This window comes from Leuresthes tenuis, unplaced genomic scaffold (genome assembly GCF_036924035.1).
Source record: "Leuresthes tenuis unplaced genomic scaffold, fLeuTen1.0.hap1 SCAF_23, whole genome shotgun sequence".
In the NCBI taxonomy this organism is placed as follows: domain Eukaryota; kingdom Metazoa; phylum Chordata; class Actinopteri; order Atheriniformes; family Atherinopsidae; genus Leuresthes; species Leuresthes tenuis.
In genome coordinates, this window is record NW_027325377.1 from 3118743 (window position 1) to 3131495 (window position 12753).

The window sequence follows — 12753 nt, forward strand, 5'->3', positions numbered from 1 at the left end:
TTATTAAATCAATGACATTTCTGATTTCTTTAGGCTTTTTTAAGGCGATCGGTCCACGTGATTTTTCTTAATCAAGGTTAATTAATTGGATTTTACAGCGTAAACGCACCAAAATGAAGAAGACTGAACAGATAAAATGGCCAGCGCGCGCACTTTGTGCCACAAACGAAGCGCGTCTCCGCTCCCACAGAGAGGAGAGGAGGGTGACAGCTTGTCTCACATCCACAGACATTTTCAGAGGCAGCTGAACGCATGAACCGCACTTTTGACGTCAGGAATAATCATTCCAGCCTACTCTCTCATCCGGGTCTTCTTCTTCCCCGCTTCCCTTGTGCTTTTAATATTTACTTCATCCAGATCAGCGGCGGCTTGAATCAACAGAAGCAGCACACATGCATCCATGCAAAGAGGACCGGCGGCTGGAGGAGCAGCGGCCGTGACTCAGAGCGCAGCTCCATCTCCGTCAGCCGCAGACTACTTTTTATTTTAGTCACTTTCTCCGAGCTGAAAAGATCGGGAGGATGTTTACGCTCCGGTTCAACAAGTCCCGTCTATTTTTCACACATTAACCGTTGATGGCTGCGGAATGGAGATAGCCTTGGTGAGTTTTGAGAACGGCGGCGCTAAAGGGAGCGGCGGTGTTGGCGGAGGCAACAATGCCGAGGAGAGCTGCCGGAACGCGCTGGATGTCCCTCCGTCGGGCTTCGTTCAAAGTGGACTCGGAGAGAACTACAGTAAAGAGCTGAACACCCGGGGGAGTCCTCAGCAGCGCAGCCCCTGGAAAATCAACGACATGAACAACACTTTCAGCTGCAGCGAGAACGCCATGGATGCGCTTTTACGCGCGGACCACAGTCCGCATTTGTTCGACGAGGACCTCCTGGACATGGACATGGACACTGAAAGCAACGAGCGGGTGCTCATCAACATAGCCGGGCTGAGGTACGAGACTCAGTTGGGCACTCTGAACCAGTTCCCCGACACTTTACTGGGAGACCCGGCCAAGAGGATAAAATACTTTGACCCGCTCCGGAACGAGTACTTCTTCGACCGCAACAGGCCGAGTTTTGACGGGATTTTGTATTTTTATCAGTCGGGGGGGAAGATCCGGAGACCGGTCAATGTGTCAATTGACGTGTTTGCGGATGAGATCAGGTTTTATCAGCTGGGAGAGGAGGCCATGGAAAGGTTCCGCGAGGACGAAGGCTTTATTAAGGAGGAAGAGAAGCCGCTGCCTCAGAATGAGTTTCAGAAGCAGGTCTGGCTCATATTCGAGTACCCGGAAAGCTCCAGTCCGGCCCGGGGCATCGCCATCGTGTCCGTGATCGTCATCACCATATCAATTATCACCTTCTGCCTGGAGACGCTGCCAGAGTTCAGGGACGAGCGGGAGCTGCCGGTCACCAGCCGGCTGGACAACAGCACCGCGCCCCGGCCCTCCCTCACCTTCACAGACCCCTTCTTCATCATAGAGACCACCTGTGTCATTTGGTTCACGTTCGAGCTGATCGTGCGCTTCTTCGCGTGCCCGAGCAAGTCGGAGTTCTCCAAGACCATCATGAACATCATCGACATCATGTCCATCATGCCTTACTTCATCACAGTGGGCACGGAGCTGGCGGAGCAGCAGGGCCAGGAGCACCAGAACGGGCAGCAGGCCATGTCTCTGGCCATCCTGAGGGTCATCCGCCTGGTCCGGGTCTTCCGCATCTTCAAGCTGTCCCGGCACTCCAAGGGGCTCCAGATCCTGGGCCAGACCCTGAAAGCCAGCATGCGGGAGCTCGGCCTCCTCATCTTCTTCCTCTTCATCGGCGTCATCCTCTTCTCCAGCGCCGTGTTCTTCGCAGAGGCAGACGAGCCGGAGTCGCACTTCTCCAGCATCCCCGATGCCTTCTGGTGGGCCGTGGTCACCATGACAACCGTTGGCTACGGCGACATGAGGCCGGTGACGGTCGGCGGAAAGATCGTGGGCTCCCTGTGCGCCATCGCCGGCGTGCTGACCATCGCGCTGCCGGTGCCGGTCATCGTGTCCAACTTCAACTACTTCTACCACCGCGAGACGGACCAGGACCAGTCCTCCCTGAAGGACGAGCCCAACAGCGGCCAGGCGAGCCCCGAGATCAAGCGCAAAGGGAGTAAATCGTCGGCGAAGTCGCAGGATGGGGAGAACAACGACGCGGGCACATCGGTGGAGAAGGCGAATATCAAAGCGAACAGCAGCATGGACTTCAAGAAATCCCTTTACGCTTTCTGCCTGGACACACGGGAGACAGACCTGTAGCCCCGCAGCACACATCCTCACTTTTTAAACAATTTAAGCCCCTAGTTTTGTAGAATTAACCCCAATAATGGGCTGTTAAGTCTTTGCACAGTCTTAGCCTGGGAGGATCAACACATTGCAATCCTGAAAAGGGGGTTTCAGTTATAAACAGCACACTTAATCCCCCTCATCCATAACTGAAAAGACTGAGCTATTAACAACCCACGGTGCGTGCATGCAACAGCGTGGCCCTTTAATACAGTAGGAACACCTACGGAGCATTAACTCAAACTCACGGATAGCTGAAGTGGGAAACGGGACGTCGAGCTGCAGATAATCGAGGGCAATCAGGATTTGGGATAATTACTTGACATGGATTAACCGGACTCTGTACATAATGTAGGAAGCAGCCCATACTCAGTAGTACAGCAAAATAAAGAGCCAGATTTTACTCTTCCTTACATTAGTCGTTATGTTTACACCAGAACATCGCAGCAGACATGTACATATTTCCCACAGGCCAACTATTTACAGGATTTGTTGTTATTGTAGAGAAAAAAAAATCTATTTTTGATTTGCAGACACCTGTTTTAATCCACTCAGGTTCTGTGCAAGAGGTGTGAAACTTCTTTTGTTACTCTCTCTCAGAGGATCTCAGCCTTGTTTCTGATTATTTTAAAAGGACATTTTTGAGGTTTTTTTGTTGTTTTTAAAGAAGATGGACATAAATGGAAGTACCTGAACTGAAGGAACAACAGCCTAGAAAAGAAGACCATCCGGAGAGACTGAGCAACAGCGATAACAGGTTGGTGCCAAAGAGCCATTTATGTGCGTGTTTGGACAGATTCAGAGGTTCAGGGGATGCTTTGGGATCGAAATCCTGTCACTGCTGATACTCCACAGATGAGGAACTGTTCTTTCAGCTCTTCAACTGTGGAGTAACTATTGAAACCATCTATTGTTTCTGCTCTTTAGCTGTTTGAAGTTTAGATAAAATCACAACAATGCCACAAAAATGTAGATATATGCATAACAAAACAACTAAATAGATTATTAATTCTTGCTTTGCAATATGACTCATGGGGATGTCTTCTGAAATAGCGCCCCAAGAGGCAACAGGAGGGAACTACAAGTTATGAACGTTTCCACATCAGAGCAAACATCTCAGGAGTTAAAGGGGAACTCCGGTGTTTTTAAACCTTATTTCTGGCATGAAATACGTTCATCTGCTCACTGAGAACAGTTTGGTGAAAGTCGGCGTCCTTCAGAAGATATTTAGATAACTGGAGATCCATATAACGGAGTGAACGGGGCTTAGAGGATGCAGCCTCTAAATAAGGCATTATCTGTCTTTATTTCACCAATACTTTAAGAAGAATGAATGAATGAACGTGTGCTATAGCTCTGTTAGCTCATAGCTGCTGTTAGCTCATAGCTGCTGTTAGCTCATAGCTCTGTTAGCTCATAGCTGCTGTTAGCTCATAGCTGCTGTTAGCTCATAGCTGCTGTTATGTGGCTACTTGCAGCTATAGGAGAGCTAACGGAGGGATTTCTACACAGGCACTCTACTGGGACCACTTTGACTTTCGCCAAACTGTTCTCAGTGAGTAAATTAATGTATTTCATGCCAGAAATAAAGTCTTGGTTTAGAAATACCGGAGTTCCCCTTTAATTATAAAAGGCCTCCTTAGGTGGATGAACACTTTAATCACTTCCTGATTGGGTTTAAGCATTTCTTGTTAGAGTTAGACGATGATCACAGGACTGTAATTCATTCATTTTAGAGCACCACTGTCATCTTAATGAATTTATCTTAAATTAATGCTATGATGCTGGTTTACTTTATCACATATCAACACAACACCTTCCAACAGCACTTTATCACTTCCTGGTTGGGTGTCGTCATCCCATCATTTGGTTCAGGTTAGAAAATGAGTATTTTAACAATTCAACCATCATGGACACCATTTACATACCTTATATATATATAAAAAAACAACATAATTACAGGTTATTATTCTCTACAAACCATTTTCCCAACATTATGGCTCCAGTAGACTTATTAAAGTAAGTTACAGTTGCTTTTTATGAATGAATTGAGAGGGGGAAGTGGAAAAGTTAAAGAACTCAGGACTCGAACTGAACAGAAGGAGTCAAACTAACACTTTGTTGAATAAAAGTCCACAGATTTTTGTCATATATCAAACCCCTCCTTCGTCCCGACGTGTTTCTGTGGTCCTGAGAGCCCATTTATCACCACTTTATCATATCACTGTCATCATAGATCCACATCTGATCACGAAAGGTCCTTCACCGCAGGGAAATGAGTCGGGAAAACACTTTTCCGGCGTGATTGGGCAACCTTTTTCCGGTGTTTGCATTACACGCTCCGTTGGGATTGAGCTGGACAGTTTGTTGCTGTCTGCACCAACCTTGCAGTGACAGACGGGTCAAAGAGGCAACAGCTGTCTGAAATATTTAGATAAGAGATATTCTGAAACATGTCCCCATCTCCTTGCAATCTGCTCTGTCCACACAAACGTCTCAGCTGCAGGTTGGCAGCTATTTTCATTCTGCTTTATGCCAAATCTGTTAGCTTCTCTGCTATCAAAGCACCGTTCACACAAGGTAAAGGCAGTGTTTGTGCTGTGGCTTCGGCTATATTCACATGTATGATGGTCACACTGGGAGAAAGCTAGAAGCAACACACAGTTAACAGGCCAAATACCCGCCAGATTTGTCATGAAGTATTTGAAAAACCTGCAGAGGGGTCTGAAAAGTAGCTAAATCTGGCCACAAATCCACAAAGTCGAGGCATTGTTGTTCAATTCTGGAAAGAACCAGAAAGGCACAATCTGTCCTGGTGTTTGAAGCAAATATGCATTTAAAAATCTTTAATTTGGGTTCATTCTCAGCAGAAAATGATCAATTCTATCCAACATCATTCTGCATATTTAAAACATTTATTCAGAAAGTATTTAACTGATTCTGATACCGACACTTTTCTTAAATTAATCACAGTTTCATGTGTAGATTTAAGGTTTTATTGATAATAATGTTCCAGTTTATCACTAATCCTCAGGCAACAATTCACTTTAAGCTCTTTAAATCTCAAATAAAAAAAAAAGTCTTCTTATAGTAGCAGAAAACACTTTTTAAAGTCTATAAAGACAACATGTTTAAGGCATTTAAAGTGTAAAATCTGACTAATCTCTTAATAAACACGAATTATGAGCCTTTGTTTTACTTTTAAATCATATGGATGTCCTTGCAGCTCAGATTATTATATCACTGATGGATTATTCGAAGTTTGCTGACTTTTAATCCTCCATACAGTGGGTTTCAGTTGGTCCCAGGCTGTCCAGAACATGTGCCACGAGTGACTCAAACTGTTAAGTCATGTCAGAAAAAACAAAAGCACAGTTTGGCTTGACTGACGAGATGGAAACAGCTTAAATCTACAGCCTGCAGAGGAGTGTGTGTGTGGATTTCTGCAGAAAAGCAAATTCAGTTCAATGTAAATGGACCAGAGCAGCCGGTTTGAACATAGTATCAAATAAAAAGACATATATAATTACGGTATTACCAAAATCCTTGTAAAATGTACCATTTTTGTGTTCAACACAGAAGAAAATCTATGATTAAGGTAGCCTCATATCATGATTTTAATTTAAAACCAGGAAAAACTATCACGCACCTAAGATTTTTACAAAAATCAATCTGCATTAAAAAATTATTTTAAATGATAAAATTATGTTAAAATCAAAATCAACGTGATGTTACTATTTGATTATTTTCCCAGCATCAAAATGATCGGGACAAGTTTATCGAGATGCTCCTACTTATGATGTCATAGTCGTGATTTATGAGGTAACTGGCATTGATAATGAATAAATTTGATTTATTCAGGATTGTGGTGATGATCTTGGCTGGGTTTTGTGGTCGTTCGTCTCATTTGTGTCTGTGTTTGCCCTGTGATGGACTGGTTTGCCCAATAGAAAATAGATAGATATTATATCGATATATATATAATAACAATATAACATATATATAACAATATCCCTCTTCAATATTCCTGTATGATGTATTAAAGTGGCTGATACCATTCAAATAGCAATTTAAAAAAGCTTATTAAAGCAATATAACAAGGAAAAGCAGATTTTTTTCAAATAAGTCTGAAATTGTAATTAATGGCAGTGTTGGCTAAAACAAGTTATATGTCAGGTGTCTTTTGTCATTGCAGTTCAAGCCAAAACTACAGTTTAGCATCAAATATCCTTTTATTTTTTGTGCTTGTGACTTTTATTCTCTTAAGAAGTGGCTTCTGTCATAAAACAGATGCACATCTGATGCTCATTTAGGTCCAGCTTTAGATTGTGAGGATCTACGAAAACAGGCTGCCATGTTTTGATGTTAAAAAACAGACTTTTCTTTCATCCTGCTGAGGCACCTCTTCTCTTCTGTGTCTTCGAGTGTTTGAATTGTTTTTACTACGATACACATGATGGGGTGTTTGGTAGCTGAAGAGCAACAGTGAATTATAGTAATATTTCATATCAGGATCTACTGGAAGAGGTTTACATGCTTTAATATTTAAAAATATTACTTTTTTCCACACAGCATCTGGTCTTAAACACGGTTTTAGCTCCTGTCTCTTTAAGCTCCGCCTCCTGAGAAGCCAAGACTGATCTGATTGGTCAGGCAGGCTATTTCATTTTGTTTAGGGTTGCTAAATTATTAATTTATCAGGAAAACCTGGTGTTACTTTGTGATGTCACAAAGAACAGGAAGAAAAGGCAATGGGACAAATGAGCTGTTTTAAGGCAGGTCGGCAGCAGTGTCTTCTGGGATGAGAATAACTCCTTTTGGTGTGTACTTTAGTCTCTGTAACTTTGTTTGGAACCTTTATATATGCACAAAGACTCTGGACAAGTATAAATAGACATATGTTTATGTTCAAAGGTCACCATTACTGGATGTTTCTTTTTAAATTCTTACACCTGGCACCACATTGTCCTTATATCTGTCATTATTTCGTTTTTTGAACACATTGCAGCCATTACTTTGTGCAGTTCAGTGAGACTTATCCCTCACGCTATCGAAGATAGAGTTTTTTTTTAGTTTGGGTACAAACTGCTGAGGACAGATGGGGTCTGCGGGCATGTGAGTCCATCAGCTGTCGCACTGAGTGTTATCTCTGAAGCAGCTGGGAGCTTCCTGCACTTTTGTCCAGAGAGACCCTGAAGTGCTCAGATGTGGGACGGGGACATCTTAAACAACCAATCAAAAACACTTTGGATATTTATAGTGTCTTACAAAGCAAACCGTTGTATGTGTCAGACTTTTGGATGATTATTTCTCACATTTAAGTGGGCCCAGTAGAGTGCCTGTGTAGAAATCCCTCCGTTAGCTCTCCTTTAGCTGCAAGTAGCCACATAACAGCAGCTATGAGCTAACAGAGCTATGAGCTAACAGAGCTATGAGCTAACAGCAGCTATGAGCTAACAGAGCTATAGCACACGTTCATTCATTCATTCTTCTTAAAGTATCGGTGAAATAAAGACAGATAATGCCTTATTTAGAGGGTGCATCACTCCGGGGGTCCTGAACTAAGACCCTAAATAAGGTCTAGGTTTATAAATACTGGAGTTCTCCTTTAAAGACCTTAAAATATATCTAAAGATACCACAAATCCATTTTTTTTCTTTAAAATATTGACGTATTTTGTTAAATAGACCATATAAAAACACATAGAAAATAATTTAATGGTCATATTTCGCCTTTTAAGGTCTTTGACAAAGTATTATTAGCTGCAGTATTATAGTAATTATAGTAATTTTTAGTACTTTATCATTATTATATTATTATATTAGCTCTCCTATAGCTGCAAGTAGCCACATAACAGCAGCTATGAGCTAACAGAGCTATAGCACACGTTCATTCATTCATTCTTCTTAAAGTATTGGTGAAATAAAGACAGATAATGCCTTATTTAGAGGCTGCATCCTCTAAGCCCCGTTCACTCCGTTATATGGATCTCCAGTTATCTAAATATCTTCCGAAGGACGCCGACTTTCACCAAACTGTTCTCAGTGAGCAGATGAAGGTATTTCATGCCAGAAATAAGGTTTAAAAACACCGGAGTTCCCCTTTAATGTTAACAACCCAGCTCCTTTTTGAAAACTGACGTCAAACATAATCAAATACTGAATGTAATGATTGACAAACTATGATCTTTCTTTACAGCCTAAGCTAGTTGTTTAAAAATTCGAAATTTTGAAGTTTGAGGTTTTTTTCGTTCGAGCTGCAGAAATTGTCTCTTCTGCAAACAAACAAACCAAAAAATGACAATAAAACCAAAGTTTTATCATAAGAAAAAGGAAAAACTGAGCAAAAAGCATAAGCAAACTGGTCTCAGTGAGTAGATGAACGTATTTCATGCCAGAAATAAGGTTTAAAAACACCGGAGTTCCCCTTTAAGAGGGTCCATTTCAGTGTTTCAACACCTTAAAATTTCCTCTTCCCCATAAAAATGACAAAAATAATCCATGACTGTGGGGAAATTTTGGAAAAAGAAAATCTTTCGAGTCTTTCTTTCAGCCCTACACAGGTTAGAACTTTATCCTGGTGCTGGAAGGAGTTAACAAACCTAATTTAATGAATTTCATCCCCTCACATCTGCACAATGTGTCAAAAAATAAAAACACATGCAAATAACATTCAACCACCCAAAAAACAACGCTAAAGACTCCTTTTAAAGTGTGAAGACGTTCATCCTGAGAAGCACCAAAGTGTCTTTTCACATTCTAGAGACTCTAAGTTGTGTGATGTCACTGCCAAAGTCAGCCAAACTTAAGCCACTTAATAAAATACCTGCAGCTAAACTTAAGGCGGATTCATCCTCCACAAGAGCAGAGAAATTAGCTCTGAACTAACTTGGCTCTGGCCAGGACATTTCATACTTCATGAGAAGCTCAAACTCAAAACTCCTGCAGCACACATCTAAGCATTGTGGGACTCTGACTCTCCTCTGAGCACAACGTTTAGCCTCTTTCCACGAATTATTATCCATTTACATGTGTCTTTATAGGCCTTAAAAGATGTTTTCGTACTTCCTCGCCTCCTCAGCTAATCCTCAAAACTATGCATTATAGCACAACCTTTTGAGTCAAAGAAAAAGCAGAGATTACAGCGTTTTCTCTGTTAAACATTAGCCACGCCCACTCCAGATTTCTGACCAATCACACAATGGTTGTCGGACACCAGACTGTTTGGGGTATGGACCGACCTTTAGGGTCAATAACTTGTCTCAGTTTACCTTAAAAAGCCGATAACCCTGAGTTAGAAACAGGAAATTGCAGAGTTTCTCTTTTGAATGTCGGTGAATTATATCACATGAGACTGAAAAAGGTATTTGAAAGGAAGCATTTTTCACTTTAAAGCTTTAAAAATCACTTTTATAACATCTGTTGACATTTCATTCGTTAAACAGCGGGTTGATTATTGTCAGACTAAGTTAGTAATTAATAACTTCTCTATTTCCTTCATAATCAGCCCTAAATCATGTGGGATACAATGAGCAGAAAATATTGAGTTTTTAGGAAACTTTGAGGAAAGTTTCCAGGAAATGAGCTTGAAAAGTCAAAGCTTTGACTTCCCCATTAGGTTGTAAGTCATCCAAGAAGTCTGTTCTGTTTACATTGTGGTTATTTGGAGGATAATGATAGAGTTGTGATCATTACCTCATCAGGATAAGTGTCTGTTAATAACTGGCTCGGTCCAGAGCATTAACAGCTGGAAGATAAGGCCCCCTTTACTCTCTTGAAATAAAACAAGCAGCTTTCCATCTGATACTGACTTTATGTATTAAAATCGCCGTCGTGGATGAGATTTGGTCACGTTTGGCGGTAGTGTGTGTCTTCATCTTCACTGAAGGGAAAAGTAAGGCTGTGGAAACGGTGAATTTAAAGTCCCTGTGACACCCAATCCGATGTTTTTATGTGGCATGCCATAAAAAGACAGAATCTGACACAACAGGTGAACTAAAGTAGCTTTTATGGTATTTTATTTAGTAAGTTCCAGGAAACTAAGTCAAAATGTTAATGCTAATTCCGTGACCAATGAAATTATTAGGTGGGCGGGGCCTGACCAGGCCACCGGAGCCAACCAATCAGAGCAGACTGGGCGTGGCAGCCTCTCTAACTGTTGTTTGCACAGGAAATGTGTAAAAATGAACGACTGTTTAGTTTTTACAACTTAAGAAAACAATGAAAAATGTTTTTATAAAGCAGATACATTTCCTGCTGCGTCTTATTGACCTTCTTCTGAGCCATGAAGGTAGTGAATAGGCTAAAAAAACACCCAAAATGACCCTTTTTGACTGCCGATGTGAGTTAGTTAGAGTGGGCCCGAGCTGAGAGGCCAGACTAACTTTATACTTGGGCACAACAACATGTTAGCTGGATTTATGCATCTATTTTGCTCACTGCAAAAAGATTAAACTCAACGAGGCTGGTGGAATCTGAATTTCTGATTCACAGAAATGATTAAAAAATGTAGGATTTTTATGCCACAAACTGTTTTTTCGTGATTAATCGTCTCATTATCCATTAGCTGCCTCCACCTGTGGGTCAGCCCTTCAGAGGCTGCTCTTTGTGTTTTGTGGCAGCCGTCCAGCTCCCTTTGCTGCCTGAATCCAGTCAGGTTACATAACTTCTCTGTTTATTCATTTTCCTGACCACTTGCAAACATATAACTGGGCTCATGTTAGCATAAAAGCTGCATCTTTGGTGGGAAGGAGGCTGAGGGAAAAAGACCTGCCCTGCAGACCCATGTATCCTCACCTGCATCTGGAAGCAGCTGACCTAAAAATGGTGGACATCATCCTTTCTTACTGTCATGTTATTCCCCGTCGCCATCTCCTCTGTGTCGTCCTGGTTGTTAGCTTAAGACTTTTTTATTCTCTTCTTGTTATTCCTGAATAAAAACAGTGGCAGATGTGAGATAACATGTATGTTAACAATGGCTAAAGGCAAAATGAGTATTAACAGAGCGAAATGTTCAACCTGCCTATATAAACGGAGCATAAACCGTAAAGGAACATTATGTAAATTGGCAGAAATTGGCTGAGCTTTCCCTGCATGTTCCTAGCTACAGAAAAGCAGAAATCTGGTTTCCATCAGTTGAGTTATTGGGTTAAAAGGTTTGAGTTAAGTTAGCTTTGTGTGGGCATTCTTCCAAAGGCAGCTTCATAGTGTTCTGGTAATTTAAACGTCTTTCCTCACAGTTTGTAAAGGATACTTTAAACTGAGATATGCTGCAGAGGCTTATTTCTGTCAGGTTTATAAAGCTCTGCATCATTCTCAGCATTGTGAAACTATACTATATGGTTTCCACTCCCATTTTGCATATTAAAGGATCTTTTGCACGACTATTCGAGCATTTCACCAAATGTGAAACTGACTCATTCAACAGTTCAGTAAAGAAAATGAAATCTGTTTATTTAGAGGAAGGAAAAGCTTTCTTCTGTTATGGGGAAAGCTCCCTGAGGAGGTAAAGAATAGAGAGAAATGAGAGAAAATGTGGTTGTTTCTGTCCTGAGACTCAAACATAACTGTGACTTCCAAAGAAATCACTTAATAAAGTATTAAAGTTATGACATTTAAGTGGTTTCATCCACTTTGGCTTCAAAGCTGACGGTCAAATTTCAGAACTGGCTGTAAAAAAACGTGTTCTTCGATTTAAATACTTCTATAATTTCACTGCTGAACTTTTCTATGTTGATGTGACGTTTGTTGTGAAGCTGGAATATTCCAGTAGTTTTAAAATGATCTTTTTACATTTTCTACGGTGAAGATAAACCAATTTTACCATTTTGAAATCCAAAAGAATCCATTAAAACAATAAAAGAATGAATAGAATTAGACGAAGCATCGACCCTCTGGGAACCAGATGCAGATATTAAAGGTAAACTTGATTTATTAACACAAAACAAGAGGCAAAAAAGGGGATTTTTTTGCCCAGACCTGAGGAAAACCTGGAAATGAAACACTGTGGTGACGGGGCGCAGCTGTGGAACAAAGACAGGTGACTCCAGTGAACCTAATGATGTGAAAAACATGGCAAAAACTATCGAGATAAACCTAAAACCGGAAAACAAAACTGTAATCATGACAGCAAACACGACACAGATAAAATCCATATATCCTAAACGTTTAACGCACGTCGGGATGCAGCTGTTTGGTTTCACGGATTTTTCTTTTATCTGCATCAATTACCCAGATCAAAGTGGACTTTCCATGAAAAGTGGACTCTGTCCAGTCGACATAAATCCTGGCAGAGCAGCGGCTGGCGTGTAATCGGGTGAACTGGCTGCTGATTTCAGTCAGCGGCAGCCGTCTGCTGCTGGCAGCTGAAAACAACCCGGAAGTTCTCTGCTTTGACGCTTAATTAATCTGTGATCTGCGGGAGTTTACCTTTAACTAGCTTATTAA

The 12753-nt window shown here is 41.4% G+C and overlaps 1 protein-coding gene across 1 annotated transcript in view; it reads left to right on the forward strand.

The window, feature by feature from the left end:
• Positions 1-250: 250 nt before the first annotated feature.
• LOC140283135 (potassium voltage-gated channel subfamily A member 5) overlaps positions 251-12753 on the forward strand; it is a 44455-nt gene continuing 31952 nt past the window's right edge. Inside the window, exon 1 of the mRNA XM_072377810.1 lies at positions 251-3065. Within this exon, the coding sequence (XP_072233911.1) occupies positions 587-2281 (1695 nt within the window). The 5' untranslated portion in view covers positions 251-586 and the 3' untranslated portion in view covers positions 2282-3065. The remainder of the gene's footprint in view (positions 3066-12753) is intronic.